A 21,068-nucleotide genomic window follows, 5' to 3' on the forward strand; every position below is an offset into this window, starting at 1 on the left:
GAATCAGACCTTAGAGAAGCTGTTGTGTGATCCAGATGAGAGATAATTAAGCAGAAGAAGTAGAGCAACTGACAAATTATTTTGGAACTAGAATCAATTGGTATTTGATTAGATTTGAGAATTAAAAAATCTGAAGATGATTTCCACATATTTGTTTTGGGCAACTGAAACATCAATGATGCCACATATTTATACATCTTTGCACAGTAGTTGCCAGTAATACAACTCAAATTAGTTTAAACAAAAAGAATAGTGAAGAGACTTATAATTGAAAAGACACTCCGTAGACTTTAGAGCTGAAAGGAGAAATGCAAGAGAGGCTCAGTAGCACTAAGATGCTGTCTTTGCTTGCCTCTTGGCTTTTCCCACGTGTGAGCAAACATGATTGATCGCCCACAGATCCAAATGTGCAATCTCAGTCTCTGCATCAGAAATAGAGTTTCTTACACCCATAGGCCTGCTTGAGCCATAGGTTTTCCCTGGACCTGTTTTGTAGCTAAGGAAATGGGGCATTATGGTGAACAGGACAGAATCAAATACTTTGTCCCACGGCCAGAGGAAAGGAGATGGTGAGAAGGCTCTGGGTAGCTCAAGATGATACCTATCAGGGTTCACATTAGATACGGTTGATCAAGGCAGGGGTCAGGGCATTAGATGGCATTCAATCTCGATCTGATTTGGAGATGTGGAGTTCATAGCATCAAACTCTCCAGCAGATTCCAACTACCATAATATTTTATTGAAATCAACATGCTGGTGAGACGAGGCGCCTGACAGACAGCAGATGGCTCTCACACAGAAAGGCTAATCAATTCAGACAAACAACAGCCATCATAAAAGAGTGAAATGAACACAGCATGCACACACATCAGAACGACTCAGAGACAAAGGGTTTTAGCCCTAGATATGAAGGAGAAACAACATTCATACACATGTGCAATTGCACTATTAGAAAGCCTGGACATTCAGACCTTCCCAGGTGACTTACCTGTGTGGCTCACCTCCACAAATCTCTAGACCACTTGCACCCAAACTCATCAGGCTTGTCCAGACCCCCTTAGGCTTTTCTATCTCAGGACCTTTTTGTCCTTTTTTTCACTCCTTCCTTCCTTCCTCACTCTATCCCTTCTCTTTCCTCTTTCCCTCTTTCTCTTTGTCTTTTCTTCTTTCCCTCTATACTTTCTTTCTCTCCTCCTTCCTTCTTTTCCCCTGCTGGGGATGCCTTTCTACCCACCCCTTTCTGTCCACTGAAAACCGACCCTGTCTTTAAGATCTACCAAAGTTCTCCCTCTTCTCAAGAACTTGCATTGTTAATGCTTCCAACTAGATTAACCAGATTTCAGCTGTCTGTAAAACAGATGGCCTTCCTCATTCATCCCTGTAATGCCCAGGAGAACTTGGCACAGGCCTTTGAACTAAATTCTTCGTAACGTTTTACTAATCCACTTCTACAGTGGGATGGGAAGAGTAACCCTTCTTAAGAGATAATAAAAATCATGGTAAAAATCTAATGATAATGTAGTATATTGAAACACCTTTAAACATTGGTAATGCAGGATAAGAAACCCAATGGAAAGGCAGGCAAAGAAAATTAAAATAGAATTTATGGAAAGGCCAATACTTATGAAAGAGGTCAACTTCATAGTTATTTTCTAGAGATGCAAATTAAATCAGCATGATCACAAGTTTTGTTTTACAAATTGGGCAAGATTTAAAAAATGTATTTTGTAGGGTTAGTAAGATCTTGGTGAAACAGTTACTCATATGATACACTTGGGACTGTGTGAATGCTAATTCCTAAAGATGAATTTGGAAATCTTTATTAAGTTTTTAAAATGTCCATATTTAAAAAGGATTAATTCCATTCCTAAGCTTTTATCTGAAGAGCTGAACACATAGATTAGATACAAAGATATGCATCTTAGTGTGATAGTGAATGACCTGGCTGATTTTCATTTATATGGTATCTAGAAGGCAGACCCCAAAAAAGAAATGCGATTTTTATATTTCTTTCCTTCTTCAGATCAGAAAACTGTTGACAAATTGTTTGAGATCTGATGCAATATGCGAAGCCATTTTTTTTCCATTGGTATATTGTCTACTCTTCCTGGTAGGCTTTCATCCAGAATCTTTCATATTAATCTAAGCTCTTGCTATGAACACTCTTGGCTCCCATGCAATACAGTAGCTTTTATTTTTCTGTTATTCTCTCAGAACATGAAGGTCTTTGGAGTGTTATGATACACTGTACTAGAGGCTGAACAGACAAGAAGGAACATCATTTTACTACTCCTCATGTTACTTAAGTACTTTCAACCCAGTTATCCACCCACCTATCCACTTAGCAAGTCAACTAAACATCCACCCACCTATCCATCCATGTACCTATTCATGCATTCTTTTATCTATCTATCTATTATTCATTTATCCATGCATCTATTCAAACACTCTTCCATTTTTTTCCAAATATTGATTGAGCATGTGCTATGTGCTAGAAGAAGTAATGGGTTCTTTTACACAGATTATAATCATAATCTTTGTTATCAGGTTATTCACAGTTCATGGTGGACTAATAAGGAGATATTCAACTGTTTCTTCTGGAGTCAAACTCTGAAGGAAGGAGTAGGGTGAAGGAATGTCGCCCCCCTCACCAGATAGTGGATCCCAGTGGGAGAGTCTGAGTAAGGTGTTCAAAATTATAGTATTTACAAGTTAACTTGGGGGTGGAGAGAGAGAGAGAGAGAGAGAGAGAGAGAGAGAGAGAGAGAGAGAGAGAGAGAGAGAAACAAGCCTGGAGGCAGGGGCAGAGTATGAAAATCTTGTTCATGCCTAGGAGCCTGGGAGTTGGGCGTTGAAAGCCAAAGAATTATACTGAAAGATTTTTAAAAACGATCTTTTAAAGAATATAAAAATTGTAAAACAAAAGCACCCTACATTACAAACAATACAGAATTTCACTAGACAAAATGATAGGAAATCAACAATAGTTGTTATATTGCATAATGTTGTCTTCAAATTACCAGATAGAAAAATACAAAACTGATCAAAAATTATAAAAAATTGAAAAGAAGAGGAAAAAAATTAAGTGTTAACTGTTCCTTTCAACATTTAAGGGAGAAGAATTTTAAGTATTTCTGAAAAATAAAGCTGGTAACAGGAAGGTGGATGGAATAGAAGTTTTTTTTTTTTTTTTTTTTTTGGTAGGACAGTTTCAATAATTAACACACTGCATACATTCTTCTTAGTGGTTAATTGCTGTACAAGATGTGGACTTGATATCCTATTTACAAACACCATTAGAACAAATCATTCTATTCATTGACAGAATGTAACTATATATCTATCCCAACCACTTTGAATACATAGATACAAAATGGATATTCATCTGTATACCCTTTTTTTGTTAAGTTCCGTTATTTGAATATTATAGGTATGTAAACTCAGCAAAATATTCTAAAAGAGTCCAGTAGCCCATAATAGTATTGGGTCTTCTGCTTAACTGGCAATGTCAGAAATTGTTGACCTGAGTCCCCCACAGCTCAACAGCATGGCTTTATTTCTTATATTTCATTTTTATACTTTCCTTCTAGATGGTTAAGACCAAGGTAAAGCAGGACCTATGCAACAAGACTTGTAGCTTTTGGGTCTGAGAAGGTCAGTGAAATCCCCTCAGGATTATCCTGAGATCCTGTACCTCAGATTGTAGAACCTTTGTCAGTGTCAGCCATGTGGATGAGTCACGACCATTGCTTGGCCAATGTGCTCTCTGTGAAAACCTGAGAGAATGTTTTCTCTCCATGTGACTCTCCTTAGGCACACTCTGCATCATCGATCACTTTCCTCTTTGGTCCCATAATCTCCTTGATCAGAAAATTTGAGACACTACCGAGTTACATGACATAACAGTACAAGTTCTCATATGTCCTGAGTCTTAATTGACCTTAGAAGGCTAGGGCCAAAATGTTGGCTTTCCTTGCAGCCTTCCTTTTTCTCTGATTTTGGATCTTCAAACTGAAGTTGTTAATCATCCAGAAGACAAGCTTGTTGTTATTATCGAACAACTTAGGCTGTTAAGCTTAACCTCACTATCTGTCTGCATATCAAACATCTTAGGCATAATATGGAACAAGTATTTTTCATCAAATATTGATATGTTGAACTTTAAGTCCCTACAGAATATGACAAAAACATTTAAAAATTAGAATATATTTTTAAAATAGGCATAAAGAATTATATACTTCTCATGTTTGCACATAAGTCCAAAAATCTCATCATATACAACCTTGAAGAAGAACAGTTCCACAATTGTAATAGAAGTTTGAAGCTAGTCAGGACATGACTATTATAATCCAGGTGAGGAATTTTAATTTTTCAGACTGACAGCTGGAAGAATGGAAGAAGAGGATAGGAAATAGAGTTAAGAGATGTTGTCAAGGCCATGTTGACAAGACCCTGTGCCTGGTTAAGGGCGTATTGTTGGGATATGGGGCAAGGAGCATTATCAAAAACTCCAAGGTTCCTGGTGTGAGTTTACTGGTATAGATTTAGATGTTGTGAGCAGAAGTGGAAAACCAGGCCACATTTCCTAGGAAACCCACTCAGCATCCAGGCCTTCTTTTTCTTTGCTCTTCTGGCCTATCTTTTGGAGTTCTTTGGAAGTGGCTGCTGCATGTGGCCCAGATATACCCTGTGGCCAAGATCCTTAGTTGGCACAACTTCCTGGACAACAAATGTCTTTCCTGACAGCAAGTTCCTCAGCTTGCACTCAGGGATGGGCAACTGGGGACACTTCTTCTTGATCATAAGATTTCTGAATGGTATTTATACAACACCATTTTGTTAAAGGATGATCTGTTTTGTGTTTTACTATGCAGAAAACGATCTCAAGTTCTGATTACATTTTTACTCTACTTTTTAGGCCCAGCTAAATGATACTTGTCATATTTAGGCCTACTCAAGTCTCCATCCAACCACTCCAGGCTCCCATGGTTTAGACCTCTAGTATACTTCATATAAGTCAAATTATCAGTATTTGTCCAGGCATCTACTTCTTTGGGTAAGCCTAGAACTCTTTGCTGGGTGAGCCTCATATATTACCTTTCCCCTATAGCATTGCCTGTCTCATTTCCATCTTTGCTTTTCTTCATTCCCAGCATTTTGAACAGTACTCAACTTTGGGGCTTGTAACTCATTTTGTGGGATAACATTGTTGTTTATTTCTTAAATACAAATGGATGCTATCATTGTTGGGTGTCCAACACAGAAAGATCCCCCAGATTTTAAAAGCTTGTAGCTCTGGCCTGAAGCTCTTAAAGCGTTCCTCATTTGTTCAGATGGGTCTAACTGCCCCAGGGAAGGCATTTTGGCCTGGAAATGTGATGCTTTGAAGACTACATAAGAAACAAAGCCTCCTGCTTTCCGCTTGGGAATGAGACTTGTGCCTTTAAGACCTGTCTTGGGAAATCAGCCTGAGCAACATAATTGCGATGAAATTATCCCATATCACACCCACACATTCATTATGAGATTCCTTATTGACACCTTGACAATTTGTTTCAGAAGACATTATTGCATATTCCTCCCTCTGGAATAGATACAGATGCATATAGACATACGAGCCCACACATAATGTATATGCATATCAGTGTGTTTTTATTATATAATTATACGAGGCTATCAATCAGTTTTCATTTGGAACTCTTTGCATTTATAGTTCAGGAAGTTATTTAAAATCAAGGGGTGGAGAAGGGAGCCTCCTAGAAGAACTAAGGAGGAAGCATCGGCTGGCAAAGGCAGTGTGCAAGGCTTTGCTATCTGAGAACTGCATTTTCTTTCCCTCCGTACATGGTTCTTTCTTTTGCACTGTGAGCCTCTCTGCTAGTGGAGATTCAGTCCTGGGAAGCAGTCACAGGAAGAGGTTACCAGAGAACAGCTTCAAGGGGGATCTCTTTAAGGTCATAAGTTGCCATCTTTAGTCTCTGAAACCCTTCTACAGGGTCTGTGTTATGGCCATGCTGATCTGCATAGAATAAAAATTTGCTACCAGCCAGACTTAAATACTACTCTAAATCCAGGAAAATCAAACATTGGACATTAGAGAAAGATTTCCCACCCTTTAAAGTTACGACACATATGAAAACAAAAATATTTGTACTGTGTACTGTAGCACAACACAGGGGACTTGGACTACCCATTGTAGGTGGGTAGAAAACCATCCCATTTTTATTTATATAAAATACAAAATGAAAACTAAAATGCTGCATATTAGGGGAAACATCCCTTCCCTAGTTTTAATGAGAAATTTTGAACTTGCTTCCTTTCTCATTAGTTTCAAATCAAGTCTGTACACACAGCACCTGATCAATACTTTTAAAAATGATGTTGCCTACAAATTCTTGGTAGTCACCCTTGATAAGAGACTTTACATAAGTGAGTGACAAACATTTAAATCCATTTTTATAACCACTAAGGATTCATAGCAATTGAAATTATATTTAAAGGACTTAACAGCTCTTCCTTTACTTTTGCTGACAAGTGTAGTGTCAAAGCGTTTGTGACAATGTACATGGATCTCCAGTCTTACTGAACTTACATCAAGGACTCCAGAGTGGATGACATTGTAATTTGTGAGCTTTGGTGTTTTCTGGAACATTTGCTGTGCAGTTGACTTGAATGACACTTGGAGGGTGCAATGATCCAGACAGATGGGAGCACATAGCATAAGAAGCCCTCCAAGGACATCGTCACTGGGCCACCATCAAGCCTCACTGTGCCTCTCTGTATTTTCCACTTGTGACTGCTAACACTGGGCTGCAGTGGTGGTGCTCCATGGTACATAAGCTTCTTCATTGTTCCTGTCTCTATGATGGTGACAGTGACCAGTCAGGCTTACAGCTAGCTGGGGATAAGGTGACTGCTGGTAAAGTAGCTCCTTGTTCATTCTCACTGTGGCTCTGCAGAGCCACCGGGGTCAGGTACCCCTTTCCATGCTCACCTTTGTTGGGATGATAGCAAATACCATCAACCCCCACCCCCCCCTTGGGTGGCCTTTTGAGAAGCCATGAATAAGGTGGTATGTGACCATAGGAGACCATCTCTAGGTACTTTGCCTGCTCCAGGATCTGCTCCAGTATCCTAAAGCTGAGGAGGCCAGATCCCGCATAATTGTAATTTATTCATCACACACTGATTGGCAAGCAAAAGACAAACACATTTTTCTTCCTCTCTACACTTCATTTCCTTATCAACCATTTCAGTGGTTGCTTCCACATGAGAACTATATTCATGAAACAAAATCAGACGTAGTTGACTATAATGAGGCAAACAAAGAAGTAATTTAGATGGCAAGTGCTTTAGGCCCTTGTCTGGCAGATGCTAAGCTGGGAGTAGTCTGTGTTGAGTTGTATTAAACTAGGGAAAGTTTCTTAGGACCCTTCCCTAAGAGCAAAAGTAAAAGAGGGTGGTGCTCAGGGGTAGTGGAAAGCAGGTGGCTTCAGAACAGCAAGAAACAGACCCTGGAAATCACAGAAAGAGAGGATGGGGAGGTGAAGTTGGAAGAGAGTTGCCCATCATCATAGCTTAGGTTTGATGACACTTTAACTAGATTCCAGGTAGCGCAATACGTATTTCGTAACATAGTCCTCACAACACCCAACAAGTGGAATATTACATTCTCACTGGATAGCTGTGAATAATGAGGTTCAATAGTATAATTTAAAGATTTAAAAACAATCTTTTCACATGGAGAGAAAACATTCTCTCAGGCTTTCACAGAGAGCACATTGGCCAAGCAATGGCTGTGACTCATCCATATGGCTGACACTGACAAATGTTCTACAGTCTGAGGTAAAGGATCTCAGGATAAATCCTGAGGGGATTTCACTGACCTTCTCAGACCCAAAAGCCACAACTCTTGTTGACTAGGTCCTGCTTTACCTTGATCTTAACCATCCAGCAGAAAAGTATAAAAGCGAAATATAAGAGGTAAAGCCATGCTGTTATGTTGAGCTGTAGGGGACTCAGGTCAACAATTTCTGACATTGCCAGTGAAGCGGAAGACCCAATACTATTATGGGCTACTGGACTCTTTTAGGATATTTTGCTGAGTTTGCACACCTATAATACTCAAATAACGGAACTTAACAAAAAAAGGGTATACAGATGAATGTCCATTTTGTATCTGTGTATTCAAAGTGATTAGGATAAATATATAGTTACATTCTCTTAATGAATAGAGTGATTGGTTCTAATGGTGTTTGTAAATAGGATCTCAAGTCCACATCTTGTACAGCAATTAACCACTAGGAAGAATGTATACAATGTGTTAATTATTGAAACTGTCCAACCAATTTGATTTGAAGCTGTCTCATTGCTATTTGTTTCTCAATAAAATTATGGAAAAAAGAAAATGATCTGAAAAAGAAATAAAAGTGTATGTATGAATATACCAAAAAATCTTTTATTTATTTATTTATTTATTTATTTATTTGGTATATAGTTTTGCTACGCAGTTCAGACTCATAGTGATTCTCCTGTCTCAGTCTTCCCTAGAGCTGGGAATACAGGTGTGCCCCACCATGCCCAATTTCAGTGGCTTGCACATCTTGCCCAGGGTTCCTGGGCTGGCATAGCATGGGATACCAGGGATTGAAGCTGGGTCCTTGTGCTTGTCAGGCAAGCACTTAGACCACTGAGCTACCTACCCAGCCCTCAGAGGCGTGTAATTTAAATTGCCCAAGGCCACAGGGATGTTAAATAGAAAAACCTGGACTCCAGACTATGGGCAAAGACCCCGCAGGAGAACGTAAAGCAGCTCCTGCAGTCCCACATGCTTGTTCTATGGATCCCTTATTGTACTCTGGATGCCACATTCTTCATGGGTATTTAAAAGGAAGAGATGGACTTGCCTTTTCATGCTTTAAAACTCTTTAGAGACTTGGGACCTAAAGGGACCTCGAGAAGGAGTCACAGTGACTAGAACCTGCTAACTCTTCCCTTACAAGGCCTTTCTCTAGCTTTTATTTTCTAGTCCCTCTGTCACCACCATCATGTGGACAAAGCTTAAACTTGAGTGAACATTCAATGTCATTGTACACCAACTCCAGACTGAAGCTTAGAGCCTGAAGCCCGGCACAGTGGGTGCTTAGCTGATATTTGTTCAGTGCTTGAAATGAATGGGTAGGTGGATGAGGCCTTGGTCTCTTTTTCCTTCACCCCTTTGCCCAGGCCTGTGTTTTCACCAACAACTCTTAAACACTGTGAGCCTCACATCCCCAGGCATTTGCTCAACTGTTTTCCATCATCTGTCCTCCTTGTTGGAGATTAGCTGATTGGAGAATCCACCCGGAGCCCTGCTCTGTCTAGTCCTAACTGACTGATGTGGCTCACAGAGAACTGCCTGCTTTGAGTCCGTACTTATTTGTGCAGCAGTTTATGGACTATGTGTGTTTTTGTCCTGGCTGGGGAATGAGCACCCCAGTCCACCTCATGTCTCTAGAAGAGACTTCTGTTATTCATTCTTGAACAATAGCTTTTACATAGTGGGTGCTCAAGTTGTATTAGGGGAACGACCAATAGGGAGTTTGGTACACACAGGAAAACTGATTCTTCATGACACTGACACATTCCACCAAAAATGATATTCAGTGCCAACTTTCCGTGCAGCCTTCTGGGAATACCACCTACTACTGGGAATAGGAACACTTGAATTACGACAAAATGCACTCATGTTCCTCATCACCACTGAATTGTTGAGTAGTCAAACAAATGCTCAATTACATACAGTATTATAGGTTCACTATCATAAAAAAGAAAACCCTCACCAGCCAGCCCATTACTTCCACTTTGTCCAAGGGGCACTTTTGCTAAAAAGGAGGGCTATAGAAACTGGCTATTTGTGCTTAGAGTGAGCCCTCCCACTCTCACTCCCCTTAGAGACCACCTTGACAGTGCACATCCAGAAAGGAGCTGGTTAGCAGTCAACTTACAGCTCTCTAGATACCTAAATGTGGAGTTCAGAGACCTAGTTTGCTTGGGTGCCTGTTTGTTTTTTTTTCTTAATTTAAGTTTGTGATTGACTTACGATGTGCACTGGCACTTTTAAGCGATTCGAATAAAACAGTGAGAGTTCAGAACAAATGTAAATGGCCTCCAAGAAAAGGGGGGAGGAGGAATGACGGTAATCTTTTTTAATGGTTGTAAAATGTGGAAAGGATAGATCATGAGCTCTCTGCATGGGGCCCTCGTCTGATCTCAATCCAGTATTGTAATTTAGACATGACTTTTTATTTAATTTCTGACTGAGAAAGGGAAATTAGAAAACAGCATTATCTCAGCTGCTTCGTTATAATGAACAATATTTCACAGTGCCAGCCCCGGAGTTACCTTCGGAACTTCTTTTATGAGGTGGATATTGACTCCAGTTGCAGGGAAGCACGAGTTTTCCCACACACTGGTTGCTTGAGGAGCAAAATCCAAGTATGGTTTTTAATTAGAAGCTGCTTTAAGGCTTAGGCAGCCCACCGGTTGGCAGGTAGGGGAAGGAAACAGAAAGATCATAAAACCAGGCACTAGAAGATGCTAAAACCTGAGCAAGGCTGCTCTGTACTCCTTACATGTAAATAACAGTTCCCTTTAATCTCCCAACCTTGTTTGTTTATTTAATTTTCGAGTGGGGGGATTTATCAAATCTGTAATTAACCCTTCCATCTGACCAGAGCAGTGCTGCCTTCTGCCCCCTCTCCTCCCTGCTCCTGGCCACTAAATACATAATGGTCTGATAAATATTTAAGCAGTGATGAGGGAGATAATACAAGTAATCCATTAGAGTCAGCTGCCTGAGCCTGCACCAGGGAAAATGGTGGTGCTAAAGTGGATGGAATAAGTACTAAAATCCCAGGCCCAGCAGCAGCATCGCTGACTGCAAAGGGCCTCGAGCCCCCTACAGGGAAGAGACAGTTGAGGCCCAGAGAGCCCTTATTCTCTCTGGCCCTCCCTGAGCTCTTGCGTGGTCCTCTAGTCAGCTGCCCTGCAGAGTGCAGTGAGGCCCAGCCAATATTCTGGAACAGAGCTTGGCATACGGTGTCGCTCCCTCAACCCGGTGACCTTGCAGCTACTCTGCTGCTGCCCAAAGCCTCAAAGCCAGCCCACTGCTAACCTCTACGGCTGCAGCAACCACAAGCCCCAGCATGCACGGGGCAGTCTCAGCTTCTCCAGCACTAGGCTTACTAACGCCCACTGTCACTTTCAAGTATCCTTTTTTTGGACAACAAAGTATATGATCATCCACCATTATATGATCAAGACTTTTTAAAAAATGTCTTTAGTACAGGGTTTACAGGGTCTTCCTACACAGATCGGACTCTTAATGATCCTCCTGTTTTCAGTCTCCCAAGCACTGGGATTACAGGTGCACACCACCACACCCAGTCTCAATTGTTGTCTCAGCATGCCCTAGCCAGCATGGCACACTGGAGATTGAACCTTGGCCCTTCATCTGCCTAAGCAGGCGCTTTAATCTGCTGAGCTATCTGTCCATCCCTCACCCATGACTTTTTGATGAGCAGAATATATTTATTGAGGGAAAGAAAGCTCCTGTCCAAAAGAGGGACAGGAGGGGGCCCGAGCCGGTTGTTCCCCCATGACTTTTTAATAATGAATTTCAGAATGATAAAGAGATGGAGGAAGGAGAGAAAGCATAGCAGCAACTCTCATATAATGTACACCAAACACAGCCATAAAGAAGGGTTGAAAAATCCTACAACAGACTTTCATCCAGAAAAACACAGAAGAACACACACACACACACACACACACACACACACACACACCACTGTGTAATGACTTGTCTGTACTATGACAAATAACTGGGATGATGAACTTTTGAAGAGAAAAGTGTGATATTCGCTTAGAATTTTAGAGGCTTCAGTTGATGACTGATTGACCGCTTGCTTTGGGGCTGTGGCAGCACCTTGTAGTGGGAGCTGTGACACAGCGAAACCATCCACCTGATGGATGGGCAATGAGACAAGGAAGAAGAAAGGGGCAGGAGCCCCTCCCCCTTGAGGACATGCCCTCATGACCTAGAGACCTCCCAAAGGCTCCATTGCCTCCCAGTAATCCTAGGCTAGGGACTAAGTCTCCATTACTTGGCCCTTTAGGGGACGCATAAGACCTAAGCTACCACACCTGAATTATGCACTCTTGGCTTTTCTGAACTCATCTTGCACCTCACCTGCATCTCATCCTGGATTCTAACCTCAGCAAATGTTCTAATCAGCATGGCTCTTTCAGAGCACAGCCTGGCTATGACCATTGAGGCATCAGCCACATATAGTTTCCACCTCAATACTGACATGTGTATAATGAACAGGTCAGTTGCAGTAACCTGTGATCATGTTAAATTTCCCTCACTGAAGGTCTTTGGTTGCAGAAAATCTTTCATCTATTATTACCTAGGATATCATTCATATACCCAATACACATCCATATAAAACCTCCCCTTACACACATATTTACATTCAAAAAGAATATAATGAGCTTAACAACACTCTCTTTAAATACTGCATTTCTGCCTTCAGAAAATAAAAAGATCAAGTTCCACATTCTTAATGATTCTATTTCTATTAGCCTTCCCTTAACGTCCTCCTTTTTGGAAGTACTCATTTTTGGGAGTACACATTTAAAATTAAAGATATTCTCTGTTATTCATATAACCAGTCTTTTCTATTTCTTCTCTTTTATTCATTTGTTCATTCATTTTTTTCATTCACTGACTCATTCAATAGACATTCACTGAGTACTATGTTCTGGGCTAAAGCAGTTCCTAGGGTGACCTAGAAAGGTCACTGTGACCTTCTGAGGCCTCAGTTTACCCATGACTGAGATGACCTATTACTTGTCTAACTTCCCAGCCATCATCCAAGGGCTCCCTCATAGACAGATCTGACATAAATCCATGTGTTTATTGCCCTCAAAATCCCAGGGGATAAATCTGGAGACTGAGGAGGAAAGGGGCCTCCAGAGACTTCACACCATCAAGTGTATTTGTGCATTGACTTTCCCTCCTGCCCCACCCCCTGACTCAGCCTGTGCCTAATGTGGCTCCTCTGGGGATTTGCCTTGAGCCAGCTCAGCTACCCCGCCCCCCCGGGGGCAGTAGGCCCCTTTGGCCTTCTTGTCAGTTTCCCTCACCACAGCAATATCCTTGGGGTTTTTGTTTCAGGGCTAGATGCTCACAACACAACGTGTATGTGTATGCACAACATACATACATGAACAGAGGCATAAGATTTTGTCCATAAAAATCAACACATACTTCTATACCTAAAATCTTAAGGTGTGCACACATTTTATGCACACTCATACACACTGAAATCGTGGAAAACAGGAGACACATTAATCTTTAGACATCTGTAGGATTCCATGTGTGAGGCACTTGGCTATGTGCTATGTGCGACGGGAAGAGTGAGAATGTATATGCTTGTGGGCATGCATGCCCTGATCTTATGGATATTCTCCACCTTTCTGTGTTTCCTTTATAATCTTTTCCCTTGTTCTACTCATTGGCATTGCAGCTGCTTGGAGAAATTGAGTTTTGCAGATACATTAGGAGATGAGTTCCTCTGAATTCAGCATGAGCTTTTTAAATTTTATTTTTCTGTATTTTAGGAAAAGGTCTACAGGGTATTCAGGGTCTCACTACTAGATCAGACTCATAGTGATCGGCCTGTTTACAGCCTCCCAAGAGCCGGGATTACAGGCACGCGCCACCATGCCCAGTCTCATTCACCATCTCAGTGTGCCCCTGGGGGCGGGGCTGGCACAGCAGGCTTGGGATTGAACCCCTGGCCCCTGAGCCTGCTTGCAGGAGCTTTAATCTGCTGAGCTATCTGGCCAGCCTTTTTTTTTTTTAAAGAGAATAAAAATTAGAATTAAAACAGAAAAAAATACAAGTGATACAGAATTTCACTTAACAAAGTAATACAAATTTCACAGTATTTGTTGTAATACATAGTGTTGTCTTCCAATGAGATACTCATATTACCAGATTTATACATGTAAAATTGGAAAAAGGAAGAAATATATAAGAAACTAAGACAAGAAAAAGTACAAACAATTGAAAAAAGAAGATGAAACAAATTAAAGCATTACCTGCTCTTTTCCATAAGCAAGTAGAAATACATAGTACAGTTGTCCAAACCATCCTGCTTACATTCATAGATAAATCTCTTTCCCACACTCCTTCTCCTGTCCTTCTCCTCAACTCAGTCACTCTTTCCTCTTGAATAAGTTCATTCCCATTTCTGGGTATCTATTGTACCCTTCATATTCCATTTTCCTCCTTCAGGTTCTCACACTGAGGAGACAAGTTGATGTTTGCACACAGCATGAGCTTTTGTGTCAGATAAATATGCTAAATGTGACTGATCCATGCACACCACTGTCTTAGTCAGTGAGGGCTTCCATAATAGAATATTACCAACTGGATGTTTGGCCCTTGTTGTCCAAGACATCAGCCTTGCAACTCTATGCTGGAGAAAACTGCCGTGGTCCTTGGCATGACCACATAGTTGGGCACTAGGCTTAGCCAATAAAGAAGAATGCACAGGAGAGGCAGCTTAGGCCCCTTATGTGACAAAATCATCCTATGGAACAGCACTGGGATCACATATCATTGAACCTAGATTGGCCTAAATTTCAATTAATATAGAATGATCTTGGGAAAGTTTTCATCATCTCTCCTAAGCCTCAGTTGCTTCATATAAGAAATGGGGTCAATGATAAAATTTACTCATAGGTTGTGGTGAGAATTGGAGGAAAAATTGTTAGTCAAGCGCCTGTCACAGTGCCTGTCCTGTCCTCCCCAACTGGAAACCATAATTCACTCTGTAGGGGTAAATCCTCACAGGACTGGGAAGCAGTAGCAGATATGAAGCTGCTTTAGCTTGGGTTCTGCTTCCCTTACCTACACTAAGTGCAGGCTATTGGTTTTTGAAGGAGTCATTCCCTTGCCTGAGGTATAAGGCCCTATGGTGGGACTGTATCTTAAGCCTTGGGCTGAGAGGCCTCAATGGAGTTATTTCATAGACAGAGTTCTCAGTCCTTCTCCAAAGATCTCTCTCCCCACACAGATGAATAATGGAGTTTTTGACCTTGTGAAGACCACATGTGTTAAGACAGCTAGTCAGGCCCTTCTTTCCCCCCATCATTTGACTCCTTATAGAAATTGAGGGACTGTGATTTGCCTAATTTTCCCTATCCTGAGAGCTTGTGGTATAAATTTCCAGGAGAGATAGACACTGGCTTTGGAAGAATAAGAGAATAATACTCAAGGCAAACATTCATCTCCTGACTAAAAAGTCAAACCTGCTACTAAACAGACAGATTGGCCAACTGGTCCATTGAGAGGTGAGATGGAAAGGTGGGCACACAGGAAGACCTCACGTTGCCAGGTGAATTCTTGGTAGTTCACAAGAGGTGGGACTTGGGGCTGTTCTGAGGAGGGCAGGTTTGGATCTCTGCACTAACTCACCATGGGAACATGTCTGCTCTTGCCAACATTACTATTTATGGCAAAATGAACATTGGCAATAGACTTGGAGGACCACAAAAGATGACTTTTTTTTTTTTCAGTACCAGGGATTAAACTCAGGACCTTGCACTTGCCAGGCAAGCACTTATTCCACTGAGGTATCTCTCTGGCCTGACAAAGGCCACTCTGAAGGAGTTGGGTGGGGAAAGGGAAAAGTAGCTCCTGCCCCCAGCATATCTTCGTGATGAGAAGTGTTTGGGTGCGCACTCAGGGGCTACTGATCGGTGTCGGCATGTACTAAATGTACCCTAAGTCATATGTTAAAGCCTAACTCCCAGTGCCTTCTGAGGATGAGGCATTGGGAGATAATTAAGAGGTCATGAGGGCCCCATGGTGGGATCAGTGCCCTTATTAGGAGGCGAAGGACCAGGACTTCTCTGACCGTGTGCAAACCAGGAAAAGGGCCCTCTCCAGGATCTGATCACGTAGCCACTCAATCTCAGACCTCCAGCCTTCAGAGCTATGAATGGTAGAGGCATGTTGCTGACCCTGCCCAGTCACTGGTATTTTGTTATAGCAGGCTGGGCTGATGGAGGGATGTGTGAACGTACATCCACCTAGTGAGCACTGGCTGGCTCCTTCCAGCACTTCTGCCAAAAGCCTTGTTATGTCAGAACTAGAAGTCCCTGCAAGGGCAGGCCCTGGAGTTTCTGTCTCAAATCACTGCCATCTGCCATTTCCTCACAGCTCCCACAGGCATGTGGGAGCAGACCATTTGGTACAGCCCTCAGAGGACTCAGCAGCTTTGTTTTGGAAGGTGCCTGCAACAATGGTTCAGATTCCACTCGATGGGAAGGAACTTACCCAGAGTGTCTCCATACAGAATAGAAGAAACCTTTGCTTTTTTGCCAGGACTTACACACAAAAAAGTAGGCCAAACCCCTGTTTAATGCTGAACCTACCCTTCTGTACAGAGGCAGGTGTCAGGGATTGTGGGTGCCTCCTGCCCTAATAAACCAGAGCTGGTTTTTAAATGTATTTTCTCTGATGTATGTTACTGCTTATTAAACAAGATGACTGTGGTGCTAGGTTCAGTCCAGAAACTTAGTGTGAAGCTGAAGATGAAGACAACTAAATTCTACCCCTGGAATAATAAGCACTCTTGGAGTTCCTCACTGACTAAGATGTTTAGCTTTCTAGAGTCTCCTATAAGACTGAAGATGGGGAAATAGAGGTTGTCTGGTCCCCATGACCCTCCTGGAGTGTAACCCTTCCCTCACCCTTCTGCTGCCCAGACCTGGAGTTACTTCCATCTGGCTTTGGCACTGTGCTCTGAGCCATTGCTTTAGCCATGTCTTTTATTTTTATTTATTTATTTATTTATTTATTTATTTATTTAATTTTTAAATCTTTTATTTGGTACAGGGTCTCGTTACACAGCTTGAACTAATAGTGATCCTCCTATCTCAGCCTCCCCAGCACTGGGATTACACGGGTACACCACCATGCCAGGGTTCAGTGGCAGGCTTTGTGTGCCTGGGGTTCTGGTGCCAGTGCGGCATGTAACACCAGAGGCAAACCCAGGTCCTTGTGCTTGCCAGGCAGGCACTTAGACCACCAAGCTATCTCCCCAGTCCCTTTACTTTTATTTCTCAAACAAATAATAAAACTCAGAACCTCCCACTTGCCAAACAGCTGCTGAGCTATCTCCTCAGCCTACTCATGTTTCGCACATGGTAGAATTTTGCTTCTACATAGACCTTTCAGCAGGACTTCTTCCTGCAAGAATCTCATAGCCTAAGTCCTGTTAGGCTCTAGGAATTCGTAAGGCTGTAATGTTGGATCTTTTTCTGGGGCAAATTATGTGTTAATAGAGGCTGTGGTCTTAATGAAAATAATAGAGTTCACAACCACCAGGATTTTAGAAATCAAGAGGAGAGAAGTCACCTTGACTGACTTCTGGTACAGCATCCCTTCCCAGTGCACATCCCAGTAGCTGACCTTGGAGAGTCCAGGAATAGTCTTCCTGCAACTGAATGACCCATTGTTCATGACCAGAACCAAGGGGAGAAAGTGCGAGCGGGGTCAGAGACAGCAGAAAGTTTTCTTCTCTATCTGCGTGTTGCACCTGGATCAATAAACAGATTTTTTAAAAAATTGTTATTCATTTTACAACTCAATAAAGCTTAATTATGAGAAAGCAGGAAAACAGGCAGAAGCCATGCTCATATAATATTGTATTCTTCACAGTAATTCCTGTGGGGCCCTCACACTTGCATTGCAGTAGAGAATGAACCAAATTACGGGGACTATTCAAAATTCATTTAAAAACATCATTGAGGAGCATGATAATAAAAACACAATGAGAAAGACAAGCTCTGGTTGCTAATTTGTGGTGCCATGTGCGTTCATGGGGGTCTGTACATGTGTGGGGGAGTAGGTGTGAGAATGCATATGTGGCTTAATTAGATTTGCCAGGAGCAGCTGGTGACCAAGGGCTAGCAGGTTTGAGATAAAGGGTTAGACTGGCCTGAAGGGCACATGGAGAGGGGTAGGGGGCTATTGGAAAGTGCTTGCAGTCCTCTCTTCTGTTTGATTAAAAGCCATCCAGGTGATATTAGAGCACGAGTCTCAGAGTAGGACTGGGGTGACCAGGGTGTTGGCTCAAGAACTGGGGAGTTCCCAGGGCTTGGGCTCAGGGAGAGAGTGTGCAGGGAGTGACCAGTTCTGCCCCATTTAGCCGGGTGTGCCTGCCTCACCTATAGACTGAGTCCCCCACCTGCGATGGGTGGTCTTGTCCTAGCAGAGAGCATTGAGAAAGGTGCTGAAGGCGCCTGGGCATCTAGTTCTGTACTGGTGACTACCTGCTTTCCTGTGGAACCATGCACTTAGCACTCAGACCCAGCCTCGGAGAAAATCCAGCCCTCTGTGCTGAGCCCACCAGGCTTGGGTTCGGAGCTAGCGTACCTGATCTCTTGGTGCTAGAGCCTTGTGCTTGCCTGGAATTGGCCCCCATGGCCTGAGGTGATGGTCCTTGCTTCTTGCTCTCATGTTCTCTGACCTCATCCATTCTCTCTCTACTTCCTGGCCCTTTTTCTTCTGGGATTGCCTGGCCAAGTCCAGCATTTTAATTTTTTTTTATTTTCATGCATTTAGTACAGGGTCTACAGGTCTCACTACACAGCTCAGACTCATAGTGATCCTCCTGTTTTCAGTCTCCCAAGTGCTGGGATTACAGGTGTGTGCCACCACACCCAGTCTCAGTCGCCGTCTCGGCACACTGGGGCTTGAACCTTGGTCCTTGTGCCTGTCTAAGCAGCGCTTAGTCTGCTGAGTTATCTGGCAGGCCCTCCAGCCCTGCATTTTTATTTTCCCAAACTTGACATATTGGAGGGAAGTTAGCTTTTCCCAACTTCCCACCCCAGTGCCATCTGGCCACTTTCCCTGTTGGGATCTTGGATCCATTCATTGCTTTGAGTCTCAGTTTACTTCTGGAAAATAGGTGTCATTAAGTATGCCTTCCCTCCTCCCTCCAGGAGTGTTTTCCGAATTAATTAATTCTCTTAATTAATTAATTAAGTAAAGTGCTTTGAGATACTTAGACAAAGGTGCACTACAAGTGCAAATTATTATTTATCTTAATGAACCCTTCTTTGGAGATAATTTACTCTTGATTCTGAAGGGAAATACAGTGGACCCTAAGGGGGGAACAAATGACAAGCTGGCTTTTGTGTGCATTTGGGGGGAGCAAGAGGTGTGTGGGGGGCTGTTTCCTGAAATTATTCTCTTTATGAATACTGAGAGGATTCGCCCAGCATCCTCTCCTTCTTTAGCCCATTGCCCCTCCTCAGATGGGTTTGCTAACCTGTGAGAGCCTGGAGGCTGAGGCCAGCAGCTCCAGGGACAGGATAGTTTTAGAATTCCTATATGGTTTCTGAGAACAGGAAGTTACTAGTATCAGGGAAAGGGAGGGAAGGAGAAAGAGGGAGAGAAGAGAGATTGGAAAAGAGAGGAGGGGAGGGGGAAAGGGGAGGGCAGACACTTCTCTTTGTGCATTATTCTGATTGTGGGACCTCAGCAGTCAGGAGACAGAGAAGCTGTCTGTCAGGGCAGTGGGTGCTGGCAGATTTCAATCCTGGCTGCCCCGCTAGGTCTCCTCCCAGCAGCCTTCCCGACCACACCTGAACTCCAGCAGCCTTCCTTGCTCTCTCTCTGGCTTCTTTGCCCAGACCTTGGCTAAGGCATGAGACTGACACATTACATCTGCAGTGCTCTGACTTCCCTGTTCTACCCTCCATCTTGTCTGAGACCCCACAGTTTACGTTCTGAGGCTCCCAGGTGAATAGGAATCTAGAGCAGACATTATTCAGCTCCGTATGGGTAGCATGTGTGGACCCAGATGCTAAAGGTGTGAGAATGTGGCTAAAGGCAAGGGATGATTTTGGACTTGGGAGAGGTCTGGGCCAATTATTCCTCAATTCTTATAGGGCAGGTGGCTGTGGCTGGCTCATTGCAATCACAATCATGCTTATAGCCCTAGGCATGGTGGCCTGAGAAAGCTGTCCACAGGGGTGGGAAGGGAATCTCTGCCTTCTTTGGGGCCTTCTTCTCACAGCTTCTGAAGACACAGGAAAATAAGAAAGTGATGCATGAAACAAAGCTCTATTTAGAAGTTTTCTGAGCAGAGTTCTGGAGGGGAGGGCCAGGTTTCCTAGGTTAACCTAGTAACTGTTCTTGTGTGATGGGCAATGTCGCTAAGTGGTTAGAGCAGCAGTGATGGTAGGAAGCTGCTGGGCCCTGTCTGGTTCTACCATTAGAAACTTCCTGACCTTGGGTAAGTTCCTTTCCTTTCCATACCTTAAGGTCCTCATCTATGCAATGGGGATGCTAAAATAATTTGAATCTATGATTGTGATGAGTAACACACGTAATGGTATGTGTAAAGAAGTTTGCACATGATAATTCCTCAGTCAGTACTATCTATTATCAATACAATGGGGTTTTTTAGATGGACCAGAGAAATGACTGCTATTCTAAACTGAACCTATTGAGAAAGAGATTGTGTGACAATCACTGCTTGGGTGATTTTCTGTCTATGTAACATTTATACATGTTTCTGAGTGTTTAACTTGTGATTTATGAATTTATTGAGTTAATCTTTCAAGCACTTATTAAATACCTACTATGTACAAGAAGCAGGGGTGCATCCAAATATATTTAAAGGAAGGCATGTGTACTTTTAGATAGAAAGTTAGTCAAAGTTTGTTCTTAATGGGATGTCAACTTTACAGGAAGGACTCTGTGCAGTTATTTTTAAAATTATTTTTAAAATTAATTTTATTGAGAAACAAATAGCAATGAGACAATTTCAAAACAGGTTAGTAGGACAGTTACAATAGTACATTGCGTATTGTTGTCTTTGTAGTAGTATTCACAGTACAAGATGCAGACACAATATCCTGTCCAAACACTATTAGTACAAATCTTTCTTCTCATTGAATTAAGAGAAAGTAACTGTATATCTATCTTAACTATT

General features: G+C 42.4%; 1 protein-coding gene across 1 annotated transcript in view; it reads right to left on the reverse strand.

The window, feature by feature from the left end:
• Window positions 1–4,635: 4,635 nt before the first annotated feature.
• Window positions 4,636–21,068, reverse strand: part of LOC101563306 (Bardet-Biedl syndrome 4 protein-like) — a 21,644-nt gene continuing 5,211 nt past the window's right edge. The window contains exon 3 of the mRNA XM_012514529.2: window positions 4,636–4,810. Coding sequence (XP_012369983.2) covers window positions 4,636–4,810 — 175 coding nt within the window. The remainder of the gene's footprint in view (window positions 4,811–21,068) is intronic.

Source organism: Octodon degus, unplaced genomic scaffold (genome assembly GCF_000260255.1).
Source record: "Octodon degus isolate 3935 unplaced genomic scaffold, OctDeg1.0 scaffold00003, whole genome shotgun sequence".
Classification (NCBI taxonomy): domain Eukaryota; kingdom Metazoa; phylum Chordata; class Mammalia; order Rodentia; family Octodontidae; genus Octodon; species Octodon degus.